General features: G+C 32.8%; 2 protein-coding genes and 2 non-coding genes across 5 annotated transcripts; 2 read left to right on the forward strand and 2 right to left on the reverse strand.

The window, feature by feature from the left end:
• Positions 1 to 4591: 4591 nt before the first annotated feature.
• On the reverse strand, positions 4592 to 4664 carry TRNAF-GAA (transfer RNA phenylalanine (anticodon GAA)). The gene has a single exon. It is a non-coding gene; the product is annotated as a tRNA-Phe (tRNA).
• A 1086-nt stretch (positions 4665 to 5750) lies between these two features.
• Positions 5751 to 5824, forward strand: TRNAI-UAU (transfer RNA isoleucine (anticodon UAU)). The gene has a single exon. It is a non-coding gene; the product is annotated as a tRNA-Ile (tRNA).
• Positions 5825 to 6042: 218 nt separating this feature from the next.
• On the reverse strand, positions 6043 to 8548 carry LOC100790560 (ATP-citrate synthase alpha chain protein 3). Its single transcript, XM_014771496.3, has 7 exons — positions 8137 to 8548; positions 7938 to 8019; positions 7509 to 7604; positions 7273 to 7374; positions 7041 to 7154; positions 6840 to 6956; positions 6043 to 6448 (listed from the first exon to the last, which is right to left on the reverse strand). Exons 1-7 carry the CDS (start codon positions 8181 to 8183, stop codon positions 6377 to 6379), a joined length of 630 nt encoding a protein of 209 aa, XP_014626982.1. The 5' UTR covers positions 8184 to 8548; the 3' UTR covers positions 6043 to 6376.
• A 4530-nt stretch (positions 8549 to 13078) lies between these two features.
• On the forward strand, positions 13079 to 22724 carry LOC100791083 (protein transport protein Sec24-like At3g07100). Of its 2 annotated transcripts, none has more exons than XM_006604719.4 (14): positions 13079 to 13309; positions 13630 to 14736; positions 14820 to 14958; positions 15477 to 15667; positions 16482 to 16589; positions 16677 to 16880; positions 17296 to 17527; positions 18461 to 18610; positions 18723 to 18879; positions 19482 to 19609; positions 19698 to 20020; positions 20105 to 20293; positions 21764 to 22004; positions 22248 to 22724. In XM_006604719.4, exons 2-13 carry the CDS (start codon positions 13708 to 13710, stop codon positions 21995 to 21997), a joined length of 3084 nt encoding a protein of 1027 aa, XP_006604782.1. In that variant the 5' UTR covers positions 13079 to 13309; positions 13630 to 13707; the 3' UTR covers positions 21998 to 22004; positions 22248 to 22724. The 2 variants fall into 2 exon arrangements, with proteins under 2 accessions (XP_006604782.1, XP_003553695.1); XM_003553647.5 differs by having other exon boundaries at positions 13082 to 13309; positions 21767 to 22004.
• Positions 22725 to 25981: the final 3257 nt, after the last annotated feature.

Here is a 25981-nt window from a genome sequence, read left to right on the forward strand (position 1 = left end):
TGTCTCTTGGCTCTTATCTTATAGACATATTTTCTAAATGTAACTTGTATCGTACAACTCATGAACTTGGTAGTTACTTGGCTAGTGATGCTTATGTATCGTACGACCCATGAACTTGACAGTTACTCAACTAATGTTGACCACTAGCTCCCCACGATCATGCACGACACTTAGAGGATCAATTAGTTAGTGTAACTTCCTCAAGGTCGAATGTGTATATATAGAAACCCAAAGAAAACACAAGATATGTTTTAATCATTCTATACACCAATACATAAACACCTCAGACCCAACTGACTTGATCATCAGAGTACTTTTTCCAGGTACTTTTCCCAACACCGGGTTAGGAGATCGAAGATTTCGCTCGTCCACAGCTCACCACAACTCGTGAGAACTTTGCCACAACTCAACCGGAAGTCGACCACAACTCACCGGAAGTCGGCCACAACTTAGTCGAAACTCATTGGAACTTAGCAGGAACATTTGGAGCCCACCGTAGGATTGAGAAAAAAATTTCCTTCGACTATAAGATGGTAATAACAAGGAAAAGCGATCCCAGGTTGTCTGCATGTTCCACCCGGGCAAAGACATCAACAATGCAAGAAATTAAAGCACAGATGGAACAATTATGCAAGAAAATTAAGGCCGACTTAGAGGCCTCGAGGCAAAAGCACGAAGCGAACATGTTGCAGTTAAGGGAGGAGAATGCAAACCCCAGAGCAAGGCTTGCTATCCATCATCCACCTCCACCACCAACCCCACCACATTCTCCATCCTATTAAGCACACACCTATGCCGAAACAAGAAATCAGGAAAACCATACCTAGCCCTCCTCCTACAATAATCGGGAGGAAACCCCAATCCACTCCAGACCTAGGTCCCTCAATATCCACAATGATGTCATTCACTTGCACTCGTTTGTCGATGGCATCATGAACATACCTTTGCCCATAACCTGGAAGTCATTGAATATTAAAAGATATGATGATACATCAGATCCGGATGAACATCTAGACACATTTACCACTCAGATAAACTTATATTCAAACGAAAAAATTGTGTTGTGCAAGGTCTTCCCCACCTCCCTTAAAGGACTAGCGTTGATGTGGTGCAAACGCTTACCACCATGATCTATTGATTCATTCATAACCTTAGCCCAACTTTTCGGAGCGCAATATGCAACCAGTTGTCCTCATCACACAACATTTGTAGCTTTGGTCAATCTGCGTCAAGCTAATGACGAATCGTTGCAGTCATTCATGGAGAGATACATAGTCGTCTCTGTCAAAATTAGAGATCTCAACCCTAGTGTCACATTGTATTCCATGATCACAACACTAAAACTTGGGCTGTTCATCGACAGCCTCTTTCGAAAGCAACCCAAAGATTTGGATGAACTTAGAGCAAGAGCGACAGGATATATCCAGATGGAGGAATTTTCTGATTTTTGCAACCAAATATGTTTTGAAGGGTCATCCCTAAGACCTAGAATGCAACTCACTTAAGGCCTTACTACAGTTAAAATCAGGTAATGTACTTTCTCTTTTTCCTACTTTAGTATTTTTCCCACTTGTAAAAAAAAAGGTTTTTGTTGAAGAGGTTTTAACAAGGCACACCTGAGTATCCATGTAAAAGGATGATCTGTTATGAACTAAATCATCAATAAAACCCTTTTGCACTATACATTGCCCAAGTTATATGTTTGTTCATCTATTTTGTTATTTGCTAGTTTATTTAATAGTATATGTTCATATTAGTTAATAATGACCAGAGGTTGGATCTGAACCTCGGTTTTTTCAAGCACTTCTTAAGAGGTTGGATCCGAACCTTAGCTTTTTCAAACACTTCTCAAGAGGTTGGATCTCAACCTTATTTTTTCAAAGAAAACATTCACCTAGTATAAAACAACGATATATAAGAAAAATTAAAATTCATCTTAAACTCGCGTAACATATATGTCTGATTTATTCAACTCAGCACATGCTCAAAAGACCAAGCTCTCCAACTTGGTGGGATGACACATAAAACTATCATTCATAATGAACTCAGAGCTTGAGGGGCTTATGTATCGTAAACCCATGAACTCGACAGTTACTCAACTAATGGTGTTTATGTACCGTAAAATCCATAAACTCGACAATTACTCTGCTAGTGCTTACCACTAGCTCCCCACGATCACACACAACACTTAGAGGATTAGTTAGTCAGTGTAACCTCCTCAGGGTCAAACGTGTCTATATAGACCCAAAGAAAATACAACAAGGTACGTTTTAATCATTTCATCCAACGATACATAAGCACCTTGGACCCAAATGACTTGATCAAGTTAAGAGATTAAAGATTTTGCTTGGCCATAACTCACCACATCTTGTCGAAACTCAACCACAACTTACCAAAACTCAATTGAAACTCGGCTACAACTCAATCGGAACTCAGCCTCAACTCATCATAACTCAATAGGAACAAAACTTTAAATATAATTAATTTATTTAATATAACTTTTTCACATATTTAGTATAAAAATTTGTTTAAAGGTAATACTAAAAAAAATTATGTACGATGATAAACAGTAAAATTAAAACCTAAGATCTAGTGCATACTATCTAATCTTTCATCACTAACTCAATTATTTTTCTTTTTTAAAGGAATTACTAACTCAGATTCTAATCGATTATACTACAATCTTTTAAATAAACTAGTAAATTTATTTTTAAAATAACCTAAAAATAATATATTATTTAGTAAAATACAAATGACCATCAAACATTTTCAGAAAATGCTTAAGTACTCAATAGATTAGTTCAACTATTTAGTTATCACCTAATACAATCCAATTGTAATTCACACTAAGGTGAGTCAAAGGTTGAGATTTGTAGATCCAAGGGATTAAAAGCGTAAAAATGGAGACTCTTCCTTGTCATTATCATTGACGGAAGAAAAGTTATATGTAGAAATTTCTACATTCGATAGTTAGTAAAGATTTTAGACAAAGTTTTAAGGAAGAAGAGTATTTTTATTTTTTAGAATGGGAGAATTTCCTTGTATTTATAAGGATTAGAGGGGATCTAGATAATCAAGCCAATGAACTGTTAGATAATTGTAAGGCTTTATTACCATTTACAGTAATGGAACATAAATGGAATATAATGGAACATAAGACAATCTTCTTGATATAATTAATTTCTTCAGGAAATCTCGATCAAGTTATTGTAAGAGTAATTATTAAAGAATTATTCTTTATTTTTGCTATTAATTTATAACTTAAAAACAGTTTTTTATGAACAAAAAATTCCTATTTTCGGTGGTTATTCTAAGTTTTTCTTCATTTTCTACCAAAGCTTTACCATAATTTGTAACATTACATAAAACTATTAGACCATATATGTAAAAATAAAAATACACAATATAATATCTTTACCAATTTTTTACGATAGAATCATAAAGCATAATCAAATAAACACACATGTATCCATGTCCTTGTCGATAGTCAAATGAAATTTAATACCTTTATGAATCCAAACATTTATTTAGTTAAAATTCACAAGACAATCAATATCACAATAAATTTTTCATTTTCACATATCACACATTACTTTAAAACAACGTTCAAGTGTGAGTTACTTTGAGTTTTGGTGAAAGAAACCTTTCCCATTTGCTAATCTGAAGAGGAGGGGCACCTTACAACCATCAAGTTCATATAATCTATTATACATTGTAATGTATTTTAATAATGGAAAATATAATTGTTATATTTTAAAACATTTTAATTCTCTTAAAAAAAGTTCACTATAGATTATACATTTTTTAACTTTTTATTATTATTTCAAAATAAAAATAAAACGAGTAAAAATTTCTAATTAAAATGAAATAAAAATTAAATATGAGTTGAGATTTATTTAATATTAGTTTTTTTAAGTAGAATCACTAAAGAAAAAATGATTAAGTTATATAAAGTGAAGAAAATAATGAATATTGATAGAATCGTACAAAGTAAATTCTTGGAGACTCCAAGTAGTAAAGCAAATGATTTTTAGTCTAAATGACCAAGACAATTTTTTCATTGTCTCCTTTACAATATTTATAGGGGCACGGTTGGTAGGGTTTTGTAGTCCACATCGATTCCAAATCATGATGGTAGGTAGACAGAGTCCACTATTAAATACAGTATGTTTTATTATTTATTATTAAATTAATTTAAATGGTTGCCTGAAAAATTAAATTAAATGACAACAAATGATGAATGGATGGCAGCTCTTTTATACAAACTAGGGGAACTCTAAATTTTTAAATAATAAAAAAACAAAAGTTAAATACAATTAATAAAAAATAACAGAATAAAAAAAACTAATAATATAAAAATTAATAAGAAGTTAATGTAAGTTAAAAGAAAAATTTTAAAAATAATATAAAAATAAAATTATCCAATATGTACTCCAAATTAATAATTCTTGTTATTAATAGTTATATATAATTATGTCAAATATTACCATAAAAACATTCAATATAAATTTTACAAACACGAAAACTTTTGTAATTGAATAACATAGAGTTTGTACTGAAACTAATTTTTTTTATAAAAAAAACAACAGAATGCGGTGAACGTGGATCGAACACGTGACCTTCAGATCTTCAGTCTGACGCTCTCCCAACTGAGCTATCCCCGCGATTTATTATGTTTAGTTTTTTTATATAATTTAATTAATAATCAAAAGCTACTGTTGGTAAAAAAAATGATATTTTTCATCCAACATACAGTCCCGTAGAATTATCGAAAGAGGAAAGTAGGAGATAGGATAAAAAAAAATTCGTGGGATTCTGAGAATTTAGAGGTGCAAACGGGTCCCCTTATATTTGGAGAAAAAGAAAAATGAAGGATGACTAGATCAGGTGATTTTTATTTTCAAAATTGATTTAACCCAAAGTGTTAACACTCCTATAACCCATTAACCCATTGCTCAAATATAACACACGAAAATTATTTCTCTTTTTTCTTTACATTTCTTAATATTATTGAATTGGCTAATATAGGAACTATAAAGTTACAACTTATCATAAACTAGTATTTTAGCATGAAATTAAACTTGTAATTATAATAACTAATTTTTTCTCTCTTTAAGTTATATCATAATTAAAATATGTAAAAAATAAATAATTTTAACAATTAAAATATATTTTAGATTTATGATAAATAATTTATGTAGTGATATATTATTATTTTTAATTATTGATATTTTATAAAAATATTCAAAATTAAGTTAGAACTAAAAATGTTAAAAAAAATAGATTGAAAGAGATAAAAAATTAAATTAAACCGTTTAGTTGATATATAATTACAAATTATTGAACCATTCATGAGAAAAATAGTATGAAAGAGAGGGAGTAGAAGTATTAGGAAGTAAATAGACTTAGATGTTTGTATATATAGGAAAAAAGAGGGAAATATTCAAACATTAAAATGACATTTTTAATTTATTGTATTCTTGTTCATTGTGTTTTGTTTCATTTTACTTCATTCTCTACCATCAATTTAAAAATGACATATTTTATGAAAATATATTTTATATAAAAATATGAAGATTAAATCTAAGTTATATAATCATATATGAAGGATTAGATTTAATATAATAAGACTAGTTAAAGAGTCACATGACTTTTTAAGACTAAATTTTGATCATCTATGTTTGATTATAAAGTTCAAATTTAATAACTTTATTGTAATATAATATTAAATTGAAATATTATAATAAAATGGTCCCGTAGCTCAGTTGGTTAGAGCGTTGGTCTTATGAGCCGAAGGTCGCGGGTTCGAGCCCCGCCGGGACCATTTTTTTTAATTTTCACAAACAATTTAGTTTTTAAGCAAACTCTTAGTTAATACTTTTTTGTATTAAACAAAGGACTAGATATTGTCAACTTTCTTGACACATTTTTTACTTAATCAAAAGGAAAATATATCTAGAAATTATAATGATGATATTATGTCATGAATTAACTACCCCAGAACTTTGGGAAGAATTGGTTCTTGACAATGGGCTTGAGAATTCTTTGCATTAGTCCCCGATATCAACAAAAGAAATTCAAATAGAGAAATCAACACTTTAAGAAATGTCATCAACTAAGATTACATTTTTCACAGATACTGTTGAGGGTTTTTATAATGTTCTAACCATATTGCAGTCAAAATATAACAATAAAATCACAATAGGGAAGACAAGATAAGAATATAACAGTTTCAGACTTGCAACATCTATCCTCTTCACTTCGATCTTATTCGTCTTTGCTTGGTCCAGACAATGGACTTATATCATTAAATCCATCAACACACCACCAAATTAGTTTCACAAATGAAACATGATGAGACAAAAATTAATCTGCTTTATGCGTCGGACATGATGCAATCAATAGCTTGTTTGCAGATACCCGTCATTGTGGCTTCTGGTCCATAAACCTGGAACCACAAGATTACTACAGTCACACAACAAAATACAGAAAAGAATTTTCTATATCAATACTTTTATACCAAATAGAGGGTATAGTTTAAAAAATGGTAAAGAAAACTCTTTACGCAAGACTCCAATGCAGACACATAACACCTATTTAGCTTAAAAATCCTCAGGCTTACTGCCAAAGCCTTAAGGTAAAAACTAAGAGTTACAAGATTTCTCAATTTACACCATTTACTAGAATAGTTTGACTATAAACCAAAAAGCATTTAGTAACTACTCATTGGTCCCGGATTCTGGTAACTAAAAGTTGCTGGTCAGTGGTCAGCAGGTGAGCATATTTATGTCACATTTAAAAGCATGATCCCTAGAAAGATTGTCATCCCTATTCCTTACCTGAATTGGTACTCCCAATTCCTCCCCCAATGCACGCATCTTTGCCAAACCAGTCTGGTAGTTTGGACCACCTCTTCTGACATAGATGTGCATTCGCGCTGCTTTAATCTTTGATTCCTGTAGAGTGATTAGGAAATCAACTCATAAACTTTCAAATTAACAAGTTGAAGCAGATTAAGAATACAACTAACGATAACACACCTCTTTCAGGGCTCGAATAATCCTGCTGAATGTGGCAGCAACATCAGTGAAGTTTGCTATGCCACCTCCAATAAGAAGGGCTCTCTTACGGCCATCGGGATCTGCAGTAGCACACTGCAACACAGTCATGAGCACAATCTTCACAAATGCAGTGATAAAGCCACTGGCTATGAAAAAGGGAAATTTAAACCACAAGAATAGAGTGGGGAAATCAATTGGATATCATCTTTACATCAATTACAACTCTTGCATACTGCAACACCTCCTCCTCGTTTGGAGCTCCACTATATTCAGCATAGTTGCCAAGCTCTGATGCATAGCCTAAATCTCCAACCTAGTAAACATAGGTATATTAACTCACCAAAAGAACTTCTAAAAGAAAACTTCCCAATAATCTCTGTTTGAGATGGCCCCTTTATTCACATTTTAGCAAGAACTGAAATATATCAACAAAACATGGAAACTTACAGTATCAGCATAAATTACACTCACACCACCTCCTGCTACCATTGCCCAGATGCGTCCTTTTGGGTTCAATACAGTAAATTTCAATGATGCACTTGTCTGCAATATGAAAAGAATATATTTTAGGAATCCCTACATAGAGAAAAATCCCTTGTTTAACTATTAAGGCAGGGAAAGTATGAATTTTACAAAACTAAGGTGCTGCAACAAGAATAGCACTGTAAGGTGTAAGTTATCTAGGTTACAGATAGCAAATTCTAGAGCTCAATACTAATTATATGCAGAATTAATGTAAGCAAAGCCCATGTAAAATAAACTGACAAAACAGTGTGAGAAAGCTTGTTTTCAGCAAATTATAAAAGCGTAAAGAAAAGCTTCCCTTAATTTTATAACAATAGCACAGAAATTATACAGAAAAAAGTAAAAAAATACCTTATCATCCAAGGAATGAATGAAGCTTTCTGTAGGGCTCAGAACTCTTCCAAAAGGCAATGGAAACTCTATATTTCCCCACCTGAAAGCATAAAGATATATAGATTGGATAACAAGTAGTTATATGCATTAGATGCTAAATTTTCATGACTTGAAAAGTAAAATATAGAATTTAGAACAAAATATCAAAGGATTATACTTGTTGAAGTTCTTGAATGCAGCAGTGTCATCCAACTCCCCTCTCATATCCAGTGGACATGGCTTTTCATTCACTAGTTATAGGGGCCTTGCAACCTCCCATCTCAACCTACCAGTACACAGTTGAAGCAGATGAAATATGGAAATCAAAATCAAAGTTTTCGTCGATAACACCTCAACGCCGAGGCGTGCTTTGTCCGTTGATTCCGTAACCTGCCAAAGATCCAAGACCAAAGGTGATGAATGGAAACCTGAGGTCGATAGAGGCGAGACATTTGAGGTGCTCCTTGAGGAATCATACTCTCTGATCTTCTTCCTCGCCATTTACGATAGAGGCCAACCTTTTTTTATTTTTTACCATGCAGCATGTGGATTAATTGAGGTAGGATATGTCTTGAGACTCAGTCTTAGATATCAAGCTATATTACTCATGTCAGAATTTTGTCACCCATTTTATATCTTGTACATTTTGAACAAAATTGTTTAGAAAATTATGTAGTCTATAAAAAAATTATCTGCAGTTGACATATTGTTTACGATAAATTATAATTTTGGTTCATGAATTTAGTCTTGTGAAATTATTTACAATAAATTATAATTTTAGTTTCTCGGTTCTTCACCAAGTTAATTTAATTTTTATATTTTCAAAAAAAATCACAATTTTACATATATTTGTTTTTTTATCTAAGTTACCTTAAATAAATTTATTATATTTAAGATTTAATTGAACCAAAATAAAATAAATAAAATATAAAAATTAAGAAATAAATAAAATTAAAAATTTTAAAAATATGAGACTAAAATAACAAAAAAAAATCAAAATCACATATCTTAAATTAAAAAATGACCAAATTTGTAATTTAACTAATTATTTATATAGATATTCATAATTAATTTAACCCTCTCTTGTTAATTATTCCGAGGTCACTTGTTCTAACATGTTGATCATCATCGTCTAAAGATACAGGACACACACAATAATTTATATAAAATAAACAACTGAAAAAATATTATTTATATTACAATTCACGTTTTTTAATAAAGTGTAATTGATGGGTGTGGTGTCAAATATCAAAAGTATAGTGATATAGGACATAAAAATTTATGTACAATTATGATTTGATTTTAAAGTTTATTTTAATATAACATTACAATACATTTTTCAATCTACATCAATATGTAAAACAAATACAAATGGATTTTTGTTTGTTTGACCATTTGTTATTTATCACAGTATGCTAGATTCAAATATAAATTCATAACACAAATTAACTAGTAAAGACATCATACTAATCTTTTAGTTTCATCAATTCACACTAATTAGGAAAAATCCAATTTTTAGGGTTTTCACTCAGCACAAAAATACATCAATTTCACAGAAATTTTGCATCAAGACATTAACGGGCTTGTGAAACATATATAATTCATAGTTATAATTGTAAGGATCTCTATACATATTCTTACTACTTCCCAACTATTAATAACTCATCTCTTACCTTTAGGCGGGCTCGCGTGTGTAGTTTGGTAGCGATAGCAACATCTCTAGTAGTTCCTTGAGATTCCTCAAGTTTTTCCTTTGGTTGCTCTACTAAGATTTCCAAGTGTTAGAGAAAAGGAAAAGGAAGTGGAGCCTTAATTTCATTTTCTCCGTGTAAGGGACATTTCTTTCTCGACAAATAATATTTCACAAATCCCAACGATAAAAATATGAGAAAATGAGATCCAAAGGTGCTATCCAAATTTAAGGATGATCCAATGGTTAACAAGTCTAAGATCATAGTTATACTAGGATAGGTTTAGGTGTATATAGGGAAAAGAAAGGGTTATAGAAGAGGAATAAGAAATAACGAATTTGAGAGGGAAGAAAAGCGTAGAGACGTATCATAATTGTAAAAACTAACCTAATATGTCTTTATTTACCGTTAGGGTATTGTGAGTCTATTATTTTCTCCATTTTTCTTTATTTTATTATTTTATAAAAATGAACTCTATTTAATTCCTTTTAAATAAATAAATAAATAATCCATTAAAACATCTGTTTATTTTCTAAAACATATATTTATTTTATTTATTTCAAAGATTATTATTTTAATTAATAAAACCATTTTCCCATCATTCATTTAATTACAAAAATACCATTATTTTTTTTCCTAAAACTCTATTTATTTTTAAATAAAACTCTTTTTATTTACTTTACGAAAAACAGGATGTTACATAATACCCTTGTTGTCCATTCACGTTCATTTGAAGATGTTATCCATTAGTGGTACAAACAACGCAGGTGATTATTAAGGTGACTTAACTCTCACTAATGAGGTTGATGCATTGTTAAATAGATTTCATAGCTTGATGTATGTGGGAAAATGACATTGAAGAATAAGATTCGTGAACTTGCATTCTAGATACCACTTCAATGTATCCCTTTCAAACTAAGTAATAACAAAGGGTACATCGAAATCTAGGAAATCTACTTAATGTGCACCTTTAATGTGGAAGTGAGTCGATGAAACTAACACGATGATTGGTAGTTTAAGAACCCTAAGTGCGGCTCGCAAAGATGTCAGTGACAAAAAGCGAAGAAAAAAAATCCCTTATACGAATGAATTTCCTAATCTGTTGCAACAGTTCATCATATAAGTTATTGATGAGAGACCTAGAGGAAACTGTGGTTATAAGACAATTATAGCCTTACTAGGTTAGGGTGAGGAATCATGGACTCTAGTTCGACATGATGATTCGAGAACTTTAAACATTGAATTCTCAATATGTTGAGCTATTTAACACACAAGACAGACTAGTTAAATTGTTTGATTCTTTATATGTCTAGTCTGGCTTAATATAACATTTGTTGACAAGTAGATGGTCATTCCTAGCATGAGTTATGTCATTGCTAGTTGGTATATTATTGTCTTGGTTTCCCAATCTATGCTCCAAAGTTGGACTTTCTTTCTACTTAGGAGTTATACATCATTTATGGTAAAGGAATGCCTTATTACAGTTGGATTTGTTAACGTGAGTCACTTTGTGTAGATATACAACATCTACTTTGTAGAGCTTTTTTGTATTGTAAATATTAATTAATTTGTTAACTAACTCTTTATACCATTTTTTTGGTCATAATATAGATTTTTTGAAGAAGGTTGTTCACTACCTTCTATTGCACCACAATGGAATACATATTGCACATGTGAACCTCATTCATGGCAGAGACTCTACTTGTGACGCATAAAAGAATTCAACTGGTTGATGTTTCAACTGTAGGATCCCAATATGTAATAGATATCATTGATGATTAGTTGTTTTAGTTAACTCTTCTTATATTAAGTACTGTTATGTGTATTCATTTGATCCTTCTATAAAACTCTAGCCAATGTTATTATTCAGTTAGTGTGGAATATAAAGTTTTCTAATTGTTGTAAGCTATGCATATTGTGTGAAAATTCATTTAATGGGGTCCTTGACAAGTGAATTATGGTTGACAAACAAAACATAATAACAAAAACATGTTTTTGTTGTTGTTTTTTAACGCAAAAACTTTTACAAAATGAAAACATATTTACGTTGTACAGGTCTACAATGAAAACATGTTTTTGTTTTGTAAAGTGCATTAGAAAAAATATAACAACATAAATACATTTTTGTTGTACGTTGATAGTTACACAACAAAAGCGTGTTTCTGTTACGCAAGTGGGGGTGGATAAAAAAATCACAATGGAAACACTTACGTTGTGTAATTATCAATGTACAACGAATTTCGTTGTGCAATTGGGGGTGAGGGTGAAAAAATTAACAACGAAATCGTAATTCTATTATACACTTATACAATGAAATCATGATTTTATTGTTAAATGTTTTTTTTACCCTCATTTGCAAAAGAAAACTACATTTACATTTTGGTTTATATCAGGGAACAATTTCGAGATACCACGTAAAGGCACCCACATGGATAGTGCTAATCGCAAAAGTAGGTAATGGTAATAGCAATTCCGTTATTTGAGGTGCAAAAATAGAAATGGGCCTACAATTGGGGTGAAAAAAAAATTAACAACAGTACCACACGTTGTTAATTTTTTTCACCCCAATTGTAGTTGTTAAATGGTTTTGGGAACTACTTGGGGCACCCAAAATTTTTGCTGGTATACCCAGTAGTTTTTCAAAATACCAAAAATGCCCTTATGAATATTTTTAGTTATAAATAGCAGATTATTTTTTTCATTTTTACTGTGCCCTTTTTTCGTAAAATCGCACTCCCTTAGTGTAACTTGCTTCCTTTAGCGTTCTTTTTGTGAGTGTTTGTTGTCGTCGATGGTGTACGTGTGTTGTTTACGGATATACGGTGAAGTTCAGTGATTTTTCGTTGCTGGAGAAGAAGAGTTGCGTATTAAAAATATTCAAAACATACAGATTAACAATCCCTATGAACCACATATGTGTTGAATTTTTTTAAAAATTATAATTTTTTTTAGAATTTTTTTATACATTTAATTTATTTAGAAAATTTTATAATTAAACAAATTTTATATTTAACTGAATGTTGTATTTAGATGTTTATTATAGTAATTAATAGTTAAACAAATTTGATATTTAATTGAATGATGTATTTGGATGTTTATTATAGTGATTGAAAATTAAAAAATATGGTATTTAATTGAATGATGTGTTTATATGTTTATTACAATAGTTAATAATTAAATAAATTTGGTATTTTTTTACATATGTAAATTCTTATGAAACCTATGATTTTTATTTACAATTTATATATGTAAACAAATTAATTATTAGATAAAAATTAGTATTATGCTTACAAAATGGTAAAAACGGAATTCCGCGTATTATGCCGGGTGTAGCAGTAAAATTGATGGGTGCCCCTACCAGTTCCCAATGATTTGCAAAACGGAATCACAATTGCAGAATTGTAGTCCAGCCCAAAAGTTGGACCACGAGCCCAAACGACAGCCACATCCGAGGAGCGGTGCCAATCAACTGAAAAAAGAGAGAGGAAAGAACGGTGAAATTGGCAGAGTCGTAGTCCTTGCAGGGAAGGTGCTCTCACCACGTTTCCTTTGGGTGTATCAGAAGAGAGGCTCCTTACCTGAGTTTAGTTCAATAGCCATCACTTCTCAATCGTGCAGTGCGGATCACCCTCTGCGTCTCCGATCGGAATTGTCAACTCGGTGAGTCACCCTCTCTCGATCTCAATTTTCAACTTCTTCTCCTTCCCCTCCCTTCTTTTTCTCGATCTGTCACATCACAATCCACTTAAATCCAAATCACCCATTACGCTTCATACTATTCTTCTCAGAACCCTAACACTTCCGTCGCTGCATCCTTCTCCTATAATCTTTCTTCATCTAAGTTAAACTATGTTCAATTCTCATTCATCTTACTAGTTGACCGTGCCAAAGTGCTTCCAATTGTTATAATTATTGTTGATTTGCACTGTGTTGTGTTTGGTTACTTTTATGTATTGAACATTGCGTGCATCGAATTACAGGCTTGGTGATGGAACAGAGGTTTTAAGTTTTGATTAAATTAGAGCGAAGAATTGATTTGGTTTGTTCTATAGTAATCTATGGGGACCGAAAATCCTGGTCGTCCAACCTTCCCTCCTTCAAGACCTGCTTCATCGCCTTTTGCCGCTGCACAGACAGTATCACCTTTTTCGTCAAGCGGTCCCGTTGCTGGATCAGAGCCTCCTTCTTTTCGGCCTAGTCCTCCAGCTCCTCCGCCGCAAGCCGCCACGCCGTTTTCGTCGGCTGGACCTGCTGCAGTTAGACCTGGGGCACCCAGTTTTAGACCTGCACCACCAGGGAGGTTCAATGATCCATCGGTACCGCTTCCCGTGCGACCATCAAATGCCTCACCGGCTGCTGGGCCTTTTCAGCAGTTTCCGCCGGCACCGTCCTTTCCCCCAACAATGCAACCACGTGGTCCTCCGCTGCCAATGGGACCACCATCAATTCAATCTCCACCTAGTCAAGCACAGCCTTTTCCCACGTCTCTTCCAGCTCAGCCACAGATGCCTTCTGTTCCAATGGGCTCTCCCCCGCCACAAAGTGCTGCTCCTGCACATTTAGGTTCAAATTTTCCTCCGCCACCTACAATTCAGCCATCTTTTCCTGGGTACCCGAGTAAGCAGGCTGGTCCTGAAATGCAAGCTCCACCTATGCATTCCTCATTCCCTGCTAATCAAGGAAATTTTGGGCCTGTCCCACCTGCAGCGGCTTCTCCTTTTTTGTCTCATCCAGGAGGCTATGTTCCACCGCCTCCAATGGCTCCCCCGCTAGGTATCCAGCCAATGCAGCAGCCAGGATCTGTGCCCCCAATGGGTGCTGTTCAGGGCTTGGCAGAAGACTTCAACGCACTCACATTGCAAACTCGTCCTGGAACAATGGATCCGTTATTTGATGCCAAGGAACTTCCACGGCCATTAGAAGGTGATATTGAACCAAAGAATTTGGTTGACATGTATCCCATGAACTGCAATCCCCGGTATCTACGACTCACAACCAGTGCAGTTCCTAGCTCTCAGTCCTTGGCTTCAAGGTGGCATCTTCCTCTTGGAGCAGTTGTATGTCCGCTTGCTGAGCCTCCTGATGGGGTTAGTGCTTCTTTACCCTGTTTGATGAGCAGAAACATACTAGGTCATGTAATTTTCAATTATTCACTGTTTTTTATTTTCAGGAAGAGGTGCCTATAGTTAATTTTGCTCCAGCTAGTGTTGTCCGCTGCAGAAGATGTCGCACATATGTGAATCCTTATATGACATTTACGGAAGCTGGAAGAAAGTTTCGTTGCAACGTCTGTACCTTGCTTAATGATGGTACTTTTTACTTTCATAACCTCATCCTTTGCTTTTGAAGATAAAGAAAGTCAAAAGAAGAGAATAGTTGGAATTTAGTCCCAACAGGCCAGCACCTTTTTATCACGAGAAACTGTTTTCTTGGTAGCTCTGAAAATTCATTTATTTCTGTTGGTATCATTTGCATTATAATGATTATTGTATTGGATGTGCCGAAAGGGGCATTTCATAATCACATACTTGTTTACCTTTGCAAGGTGGATTAAGGTTTCAGTTTCATGAGGGACTAAACTTGCTCTATGATTTTTCTGACTCTATATGTTCATGTCAGTTGTACTGTGTGTTTATTACCATCGTGATAAATGGACCATAGCTATGCTATCATGTTAAACTATACAGTTAACCTTCTTGCATGATTAAGAATTTCTGCACGGAAAATTACTTATTTATGTGAAATATATTATATTATGCATATTGTAATTGGTTGAACACTTGAACATTATCTTTGTAATGATGTTAATATAGAGTGTTATGTACAGTGCCTAGTGAGTATTATGCACAATTAGATGCAACTGGAAAAAGAGTTGACATAAATCAACGACCTGAACTTACAAAGGGGACTGTAGAATTTGTTGCCCCTGCTGAGTACATGGTGCGGCCTCCTATGCCACCAGTGTATTTCTTCCTCATCGATGTTTCCATATCTGCTGTTAGAAGTGGCATGATTGAGGTATGTTCTTTACTTTTAGCCCAATGTGTACCTTGTACGGCATTTTAATAGATTTTACAGTTTTTTTTTTTTGAAAAAATAATAAATTGTACTGTTGGTTAACATATGGCCTTATTTTTGTGAGTTAAAAGAGTCATGATTAGTACTAGTTACAGATAAATTTTGATTTCGGCTACCATAAAAAAAGAGCTATCATATTTTGTCTTAGATTAGTTTATTTAGATAAGAAAATGGTCTGCTCACCAGAAAACATGTTAATATGGTTTTCATTTTCACTAAAATTTATAGTTTTATGCATCATAGCTTTTAGATTATCTTAATCGTTCAATTTTATTTCCTTTGAGTAATTTATTTACTGCTGAAACTCACAATAATTGGTTGAGTTTATTTCTTATGTGTATTTGAGGATTGCGTATTAACCTCTGTTTATTATGCTTCATGAGCATGTCTGAGTAATTTGTGCATGATTGCTTTCATATTGAATGAATTCTAAAAGAATTACTTCTGGAGTATTGAGTTTTATTTTGGGAATATTTACTGAAAATGAGTTTTCTAGAAATGGGTTTTTTTTGGATATTGCATGAACAAAATTGTCCTATTATACATAAAGGGCAAGTGTTAAAAAAGAAATTTGCCTGGAAGTAACAGTTAGTCATTTACTTCTTCACAAACATTTTTGGGCAACTTTGGGTTGTTGAATGCTTTTTGCATTTGAGGTTACTAAAATTAACAATTCATTCGAAGTCCCAACTATTTCTGAGGTGTTTAGTGCACATTATTTTGAGTGCTGATGATGGTACTGTCCTAAATGAAGGTTGTGGCCAATACAATTAAGTCATGCTTAGATGAGCTGCCCGGCTTTCCACGTACGCAAATAGGGTTTGCAACTTTTGACAGCACAATACATTTTTATAACATGAAGGTTTGCTGTGTTATTAGTATTATCACAATTAATATATCTCTGCCTTTTCTCAATTTATACTAATTATTCTGTCTTATGCTTTTGCAGTCTTCCTTGACTCAACCACAGATGTTGGTAGTGTCAGATCTTGATGATATATTTATTCCACTGCCAGATGATCTTCTTGTTAACTTGTCTGAATCAAGAAGTGTGGTAGAAACCTTCCTAGATAGTTTGCCAACCATGTTTCAGGACAATGTTAACTTGGAATCAGCTTTTGGTCCTGCTCTCAAGGCTGCGTTTATGGTTATGGTATGTTAGTCTCTTTTCAACCTTCAATGGTGTTTTTTCTTATCGTAATATCTGTTGGTATTTTTTGTTTGTTTGTTTGTTTTTCCTGTTTTCAATAGGCAGTGAACTTAATACATTGGATAAATCTGGTATTAATTGACACAATTACTGTTAGATTACATATTTTAAGATTTAATTCCTTGCTCAATTCCTAACTCCAAAAGTGGCCTTGGGACACTGCTGGGCACACTGCATTATCAAAAGGTCACTCAATAAAATCAGATGAACCATAGAGAAGCAAGTTACATTCTATGCAGAATGGTGGGCCCTCTAGTTCGCTAAATTTAAGAGAACTACATCCACTGAGAACTAAATTTAACAATGTCATTTTTCTTATCCTTACTTTGTTGTGGTCTTTTCATGCATGTGTATGCAGAGTCAACTTGGAGGAAAATTGTTAATATTTCAAAACACACTCCCATCTCTTGGTGTTGGCCGCTTGAAGTTACGTGGAGATGATTCTCGTGTTTACGGGACAGACAAAGAGCATGGACTGAGACTGCCTGAAGATCCATTCTATAAACAAATGGCTGCTGAGTTTTCCAAGTACCAAATCTCAACAAATGTGTATGCATTCAGTGATAAGTACACTGACATAGCCTCCTTAGGTAAGTTTTTACAGTTTCTTCTAAATTATGCAACACTCTTATTCTCTAAAATAAAAGAGCCACACCTTTCAATTCGGATAGGAAGGCTTCTAATTGATAAATCTAATGGATGGTTCTTTATGGGTAAAAAATGTTACTTGAGAGACTTGAGATGTGAAAATTGGCACAAAATCACTGAGTATTCTCTCAGCTGATGTATAATATATATAAAAAGAGGGTTCTGAACAGAGGACAATCAGAGGGACAGAAAAGAGAAAAAGGCTACAGCCTATGACAACTAATATATAAAAAAGATACAACAAAAATCAGCTTTATAAAGCTGTACAACAGATAATAAACAACTATTTTAACAATGTTTTATGATGTCTTAATCCCATGATTTTATAGGCGTTTATGAAGTATGTTAAAATCTGCTTTTGTCTCATCTTCATTTTAAAATGCTTTTGGAGTATAGCAAAGACATACCTTGTATTGTACACAAATGATTGCACTCTGCCCTTTGATACTTGACAGCATGACTTTGGTATACAGTTAAGAGTTCTACAGAGTTAGTTCATCACTTTATTTTGACCATTGAATGACTTCCATATTTTCCCTTGATGGTGTTGTTATTAAAGATGTGTGGAATTGAATGATTGCCATATTTTCCCTTGATGGTATTGTGGTTATAGAAGTGTGGAATATCAACATGTACTGTCATCCATGGATGTGTTGCCAAAATTACTTGCCTGCAAATGCTCAATTGAATTAGCAAATTATGCATGATGTTTAGTTATTCTGTAAATAATGCGCCCCCTCCCTCCTCAATTCTGTTAGATTTGATTCCACTCCCAGGGTCAGCATATGTGTTCTTCTAAGCACATATCCTGGGTATGTTAATGATCCTATACTTGACAAAGTGAATTATGTATTTATAATTTACTGGCTGTTTAGGAACTCTGGCAAAGTATACTGCTGGTCAAGTGTATTACTATCCAGCTTTCCAATCAGCCATTCACGGGGAGAAATTGAGACATGAATTGAGGAGAGACCTTACCAGAGAAACTGCATGGGAAGCTGTAATGCGCATTAGATGTGCAAAAGGTCTGTGCATCCATTTTATATATTGAAAATACATTTCTTCATTGCCTCCTTTTGTTTATCTGCTGTTCCATGCAACATGCATAAAATTGCTGATAATTGCCTATATTTTTAGGTGTTCGCTTCACAACTTATCATGGAAACTTCATGCTGAGGTCCACCGATTTGTTAGCACTTCCTGCTGTAGATTGTGATAAAGCCTTTGCCATGCAGTTATCACTTGAAGAGACATTGTTGACAACTCAGACAATGTATTTACAAGTAGCATTGCTGTATCCTTTCTTTGATAACTTTTGAGATGAGTTATAATATAATCATAATTTTTAATCTAATGTTTATGATACTAGATGGCTATATTGTAATGTAAGAATAACATGTTTTCTTATCTGAAAAGTATTATCATAAAGCGTATGATTGATATTTGTCAAATTATGTTGGCTATTGACTACCTAATGCTATCCTCTTTTATTCATTCCTGTACTTTATCCATTTATGTTACTTGTTGAAATTGTTGTCTTCATGGTATATTTTAACGTTAAGAGATTCATTCACTTTTTATGCATTGAAATATTTTTAAGTTATTCTTTCCCCAAAGGAATGACTATCTCTATTTGAGATGTTGTCCTTAGACATTCAGTTATATTTTTCAAGAGTTTGTTTCCTTGGGAAGTACAAAAAAATAAATTTAATCTTATTTCTCTTTTTCATTTTTTGTAGGACATTCAGCTCATCTTATCATGCTTTGTTTTTACTATTTCTCATCCACTGTTTAACATTTATCTGGATGTTTGTTATGCTTGATATTCATTTTTAGTCAGGATATTTAAGATGTGAAATTGTTTCAAAGCAAGTTTCATCCCTAACAAAAAAATAGATATACTGCATCTTGTGGTGAAAGGCGAATAAGAGTACACACAATGGCAGTTCCAGTAGTTACAGAGTTAGCAGATATATATCGGCTGGCTGATACTGGTGCAATTGTATCACTGTTAAGTAGGCTAGGTAGGTAAACTGGACTTCTGGTCTAGTGACATCATATGTGATGGATGATAGTTGCTTTTTATCTTAAAGAGTTCCTTCATAATTGCAGCAATTGAGAAAACATTGTCCCAAAAACTGGAAGATGCACGGAGTGCTGTTCAACTAAGAGTTGTAAAAGCCCTCAGGGAATATCGAAATCTTTATGCTGTGCAACATCGCTTGGCAAACAGAATGATATATCCTGAGTCTTTAAAGTTCTTAATGTTGTATGGATTAGCCCTTTGTAGATCAACAGCTTTACGTGGAGGGTATGGTGATGTTCCACTGGATGAACGATGTGCAGCAGGACACATAATGATGACTGTATCAATAAGAAGACTGTTGAAACTTCTCTATCCTAGCTTGATTCGACTTGATGAATATCTTCTGAAGGTATACATTGCTTACCTTAAAAAGATACCAATAATGTGGTTAAACTGTCAGATGCATGAATTATTAATTCCTCCTGTGTTCTAGGCATCTGTACAGGCTAATGACTTAAAAAGTGTTGAGAGAAGGTTACCTTTGACTGGGGAGAGCTTAGACTCTAGAGGTCTTTATATTTATGATGATGGCATCCGGTTCATTATATGGTTTGGTAGGGTGATTTCACCTGATATAGCAAAGAATTTACTTGGGGCAGACTTTGCTGCAGAATTATCAAAGGTATTTTATATTCTTGCTATACAAAAATAGGTTCATAATAGGTATTTTTCAAGGCAGAGAGTTTATTATAGGTTGTCACATTGAGCAGATACATCCTCTTTTTTTTTTTCTCTCTAACTTTTATCTCTTGTTCACATTGATCTTGCACGCATGTAGCCGAATGGTGTTGTGTGATCACTGTAGCCAACCTCACTCAATGGGATAAGGATTTTTAATATTTGATATTTTTATATTAGAATTGAAAAGGAATAGTGTAGGTTACCCATGTGATTTCATTTAAGTATACAATAGTTATAATAAACTATGAAATTCTATGATGAGCATCATCTTCATGATTGAACACTTAATTCAATGGCCAGTTTTTGTGTGACATTCATTGATAGTGTGCTATAGTGGTGTAGCGGTGATGTGCTGCCTTGGGCTGCTACAAAGTTTGAATCATGGTGCATTTTTGAATGGTTACTGTAGTTGCAATCACGGTGAAAATAGCCGGCTATTGTGGTGCTACAAGGAGGCATTTTGAAATCCCATTTTGCAATGCTTTGAAGTTTTGGGGGTTTCTTGGGGGCAAAGTAGAGATTTTCCTCCTCCCTTTTCAAAACTTAAAAACAAAAAGAAATTAATTGGATATAGTTTCCATGCTTCTCTCTCCTGTGTGACCAAACACCTGTCTACCCAGATTACCCTTCTATGGGTTCTGTCTGATCTGAACAACACCCGCTCACTTCTGGCAGTATTTCTGGCAACACCCAACCACCATTCTTTTCTCTGTTTTAAACTCTGAAGCACTCCCTGAACCATCTCTGTTCTTTTCTCCGTGCAACGGCCATGCCATTATCTCAAGGACTGATTTAATAGAGTGCTGCTTTCTTAACCTCCTCATGTGCACTGGTGAAGCCTAGGATGAAATGGAGTAGTTTGAAAAATATCAATAAATGATAGGAAGAGTGTGATTTGTGACTTTTGATTTTTTTTTTTTTTAATTTTGTCTCTCTAGTGTGAGTTCTTTTTTTTTTAGTCTCTTAACCAAATTCATTTCTATTCTATTTTGTTGTTATTTGCTTCTCTGTTTTGCTTAAGAATAAGACCTATGACTTTTTATTGTTAAATATGGATGTCATGAATTGAGTATTTTTGTTTTTGAGCATTTATATGCACATGGAATAAATTATTTAATTTGTTTAAAAATTTCAAAATAGTAGCCATCCTGCTATAACATTTTTGGGGGTCAGCTGATAAATGTCGCTATTTGAGTTTGATAACTATGATTTATCTTATACAAGTTTTTTTGATAAGGATCGACTTTTTGATGCACTGATATTGATGGATATTATTCTTAACTCATTGAATAACTTCTTATATGCCAATTCGTAGCATCAAATCACAGTAGAGTAGATATGTTTGGGTATTCCTCTTTTATTTATCTAATTGAACAAATCCGATGCTGTGTGTATGCTTTATTTCTTTAAGCAGACTACTCTCAGTGAGCATGATAATGAAATGTCAAGGAGGCTGGTGAAGGTACTTGAGAAGTTGAGAAATACAGATCGTGCATATTACCAGTTGTGCCACCTTGTGAGGCAAGGTGAACAGCCCAAAGAGGGATTCCTCCTTCTTGCAAACCTTGTTGAGGACCAGATGGGTGGTAACAGTGGGTATGCTGAATGGATGCTGCAGATATCTCGACAAGTGCAGCAATCATAATATATAGGTATGCATGGCTTGTGATCCTCTTTAGGAAATCTAAGTTGAATCTGGTGGTTTTTCAAGGATTATCAATGGACACTGAATTTTTTGTTATGAATATCTAGTATCTTTGACTTTGACTACTGTAATGTTGCCCTTGAAATTCTGTTTTAGTGCCAAGAAGGCAGAGTTTGTTTTAAATTCCTATTTATACAGTGATCTGAACATAATCACTTATCAACTTTGTATATTGATTCCCTTTTGGCAGCTTCCCTGGCTAAATAAGCAAGTCAGATCTGCTATTTGTCTCACAAGTGACGACCATTTCTTTCTGCATTGGAGGTATATTAAATCTGTCCTTTGGGGTGCTTGGAGAAGCATTCTTGACCTGGCTAATTGATCGTGACCTGTGAGAAGCATGCTTTTGAGAGATTGTTGATTCATCCTGGGATATATCCGTTAGGTGAATTCTACCACAGATTGAATTTAAACGTGTGTTCATGTTTTTGATATAGAGGGAAGAAAGAAACACTTTTTTGGTTACTTTACCTTGTGAGATAAGTTGTCACTTTCTGTCTTATATTTCCTTTTGTCGTCGTCTTATGGTTGATTCTTTCATTGTAGAAAAAGTAGACAGAGAACTAAGAAGAGATGGCATGTCAAATTGGTCTTGCAAAATCTTAGATTTTGTTTGTTGACAATTATTTATTCTGGTATTTAATGTTGAAACTTTGTTTTCTTTCAACTTGAAATTTAATTTATTTTTTTGGTACATAAAATTATATGAAAAGATGGTGCCTCACTGAGATGCGAGACTAAAGTCTTGATCAATTCCCTGGCTTTAAATTGCCATTACAATTTGGTTTTAGCTTATTTTAGATAAATATTTTGTGTTTCTGTTAACTTTCTGAGTATTTCTGAACATAATGATTTTTCCAAAAATTAATTAATCTCCAAATTTGTCAACTAGTTGTCGATCAAGACCTAGGTTGCATGGATCTATATGCTAGTACCCGGAACACCCAATTGAATTTTGTGGTAAACTGTGCTCAACTCTATCAAGTTTGAATACGATGTGTGTATCCTTAACCAAAAAAGTTAGCCAATTAAGTTTTAAATTGTGCACATTGTGGCCGTAATATTGTACTTTCAAGTTTTTTGCTATTCTCGTGTAATTTGACGTTCATGAGCATTAATGTTTTTTTTTAAAAGTGAAAATGCGGTTCAACCCATTTAAAATATAAAAATTGGTTATTGTTTTTAAAACTTACAACTTAAACCATCCCAAACAATAGAAAGATCATCCCAAACAACCCAGCCTCCAACGTGGCTACCACTAATAATCTTGATTATAAAATACCTAATTTTGGTGGTGTGATAAATTATGTTAAATAAATAATTAATTTGGGAGGTTTTGCAAAATGTTGTTAAAAAAATTGACTAAATAATTAGAACACATGAAACCCGTCATAAAAAATATTAGCCACATAAAATTTTCATCATAATAATTCATCAAAATTTGTACATCTTTTTAATACAAAAAAAAATTGTTATAAGAAAAGTAATTAAATATCATTGAATTTTGTTATCATATTTTATTTTTTTATAATCTTAATAAATATTAAAAATCCCAATTCAATCCCTGAATTTACATTAAAGCCTAATACTTTGCGATCAAACCAAATTCAGTGGCACAATTATATAAAATGAAGCAAAAGGTTATATCTATCTATCTATAACAATACAGTCGCCCAGAAACAATCCAAGTTCTTTTTACTATAGAATTAACAGCGTTCTTCCGGTTTTGACCTTTTTTGTCTTTTATTGTGTGACAGTCTTAGCTTCTTTGCTTAATTTCACTTTTAATCTGTTTTATTTTGCATACGTTTGGTTTTGATATATTAAATTTTAAAGTTTTATTTTGGTCTTTTATGTTTTTAAAATATATCATTTTAATTTTTTTTTTCATTTTTTCATTAGAAATGTTAGCATTCTATTAACTTTTAAACTTTAAAATGGTTTAATGTCACTTTCCTTTATTATGTTTTACAAATATTTGCTTTGATATATTATATTTTAAAAGTTTTATTTTGATCTTTTATGTTTTTTAAACATATCATTTTGGTCATTTTTTCAATTTTTCCTTAGAAACTTGATGTCCGTCTATGTTTTAAAATTTTAGAATAGTTAAATTAATATATTGACAGTTAAAAATGATCACTATCTTTTTTTATTTTAAAAATGAAAAATGACCAAATAAATGAAGAATATATGGATTTGAAACCACAAACAATAATAATTTTCACTCTCATTATTTTTAGTAGTATTTTCTTTATTCAGTTTAGTCATTTAATAACGATAATAATTTCATTAATAAATTATTTTCAATCACGATGGATAAGGGTTCTTTCTCCTTCCATCGTCAACCTAAAAAGATCGTTGTCCCGTGCTCGCATCAGTCTCCGCCGCAACCTCCCTACACAACCAGAATATTCAGTGATTTCAGTGAAATTATGTGTTAACATTGTTCGATATGTGTAATATTATATTTTTTACTTTTTTCAGATTTGACAAAGGCTAGAGGATATGGTATGTTTTTAGTTGTTTATTTTTTAAAAATAAAATAAAGATAGTGGCGGGTTTTAGCGGTCACTATGTAAAGTTAATTATTTAAAAAAAAATAATGTCACTTTTGATTCATTATCTTTCATAATTATTTCGTTTTGATACATTAAATTTTAAAAGTTTTATTTGAGTCCTTTATATTTTTAAAATGTATAATTTTGATCATTTTATCAAATTTAAAAGTGAACATTAGACTAACATTTTGGTCCATTATGTATCATTTTGGTTACTCTCTTCGAGTCCTTCACGTCATGCGTCTCCCTTTTGCCACCTCTTGTCTCTGGTGGCAATATGGTGGAGTAAAATACTACCAAGGGACATAATACCATTCTTGCTCATTATTTTATGGGGTGACAACAAGCAAAAATAGGGTCTATTAAGTAATTTCTCCGGTCAAAGCTCAAAGGTTACATGTGCCAAAAACTGTTGCATTTTTTTTTCTTTTTGCATTTCAAAGAAAATGGGTCATGTTTTGTTTCTGCTGTCCTGCAGAGTGCGGGCTCACTGCTCTAGTTTACTACAAAGCTGAAGCTATGGAAATTCATTTTTGTTGAAAATGTATATTTTCTTGTTTTATTCGAACAAAAAAGTTATATATTTAAAAAAAAAATAGATTTCCCTAATTAGAAACTGCTGAACTACATCTGATCCTTTTGAGTTTTTCGTCTTTTGAAGCAAGATTCTTTTGACTTCAAACCAATAATCTGCCAGTTATTTTTTTTTTCTCGAAGAACGTGATCTGATATTGATAGTCCATGAAGAATGGGCTCATTGAAGCTTTGGACTAGTATTTACTATTTAGATACACAATTTAGATAAAAATATTATTTTTTGATTGAGTATATTCTTAAGATATGTGTATATGTAAACGATAAATTAATAATATATCTTAACAAAAAACTTTCCCTACATTCTCATACTGTAACTACCAATGATATGACAAAGGCAATTATCTCATGACTTTCTTCCGATTGAATAAATAAAATATATTTGTCTCCCGTGAGAACAAGCAACGAGAAAGCTTAAGGACACAAGTAGCAATAAAGCCGCCGAAAGCGTTAATTATATTAAGACGTATATATGTTTAGAGTACTTGTAAATAATTTTGAAATATTAAACTCTTAACATATATTAATGTTACTATATCTTGATTAAAATATTTTTAATTTTAATTTGTTACCAAATATTTTTAATAGACTTAATGAACATGACTGATAAATTGATAAGAGAGGGGGCATTGATGAATATCATATCATCAACCTGATAACGACGACAACAACTAGTAGTTTGTCAATTCTAGCGTTGTACGTAGATGCATGTCTGGAAAGAAGTAGTTAAGTTACGTGTTTGGTTGATATATTGTTAACCTCAACATTT

Source organism: Glycine max, chromosome 19 (assembly GCF_000004515.6).
Source record: "Glycine max cultivar Williams 82 chromosome 19, Glycine_max_v4.0, whole genome shotgun sequence".
In the NCBI taxonomy this organism is placed as follows: Eukaryota; Viridiplantae; Streptophyta; class Magnoliopsida; order Fabales; family Fabaceae; genus Glycine; species Glycine max.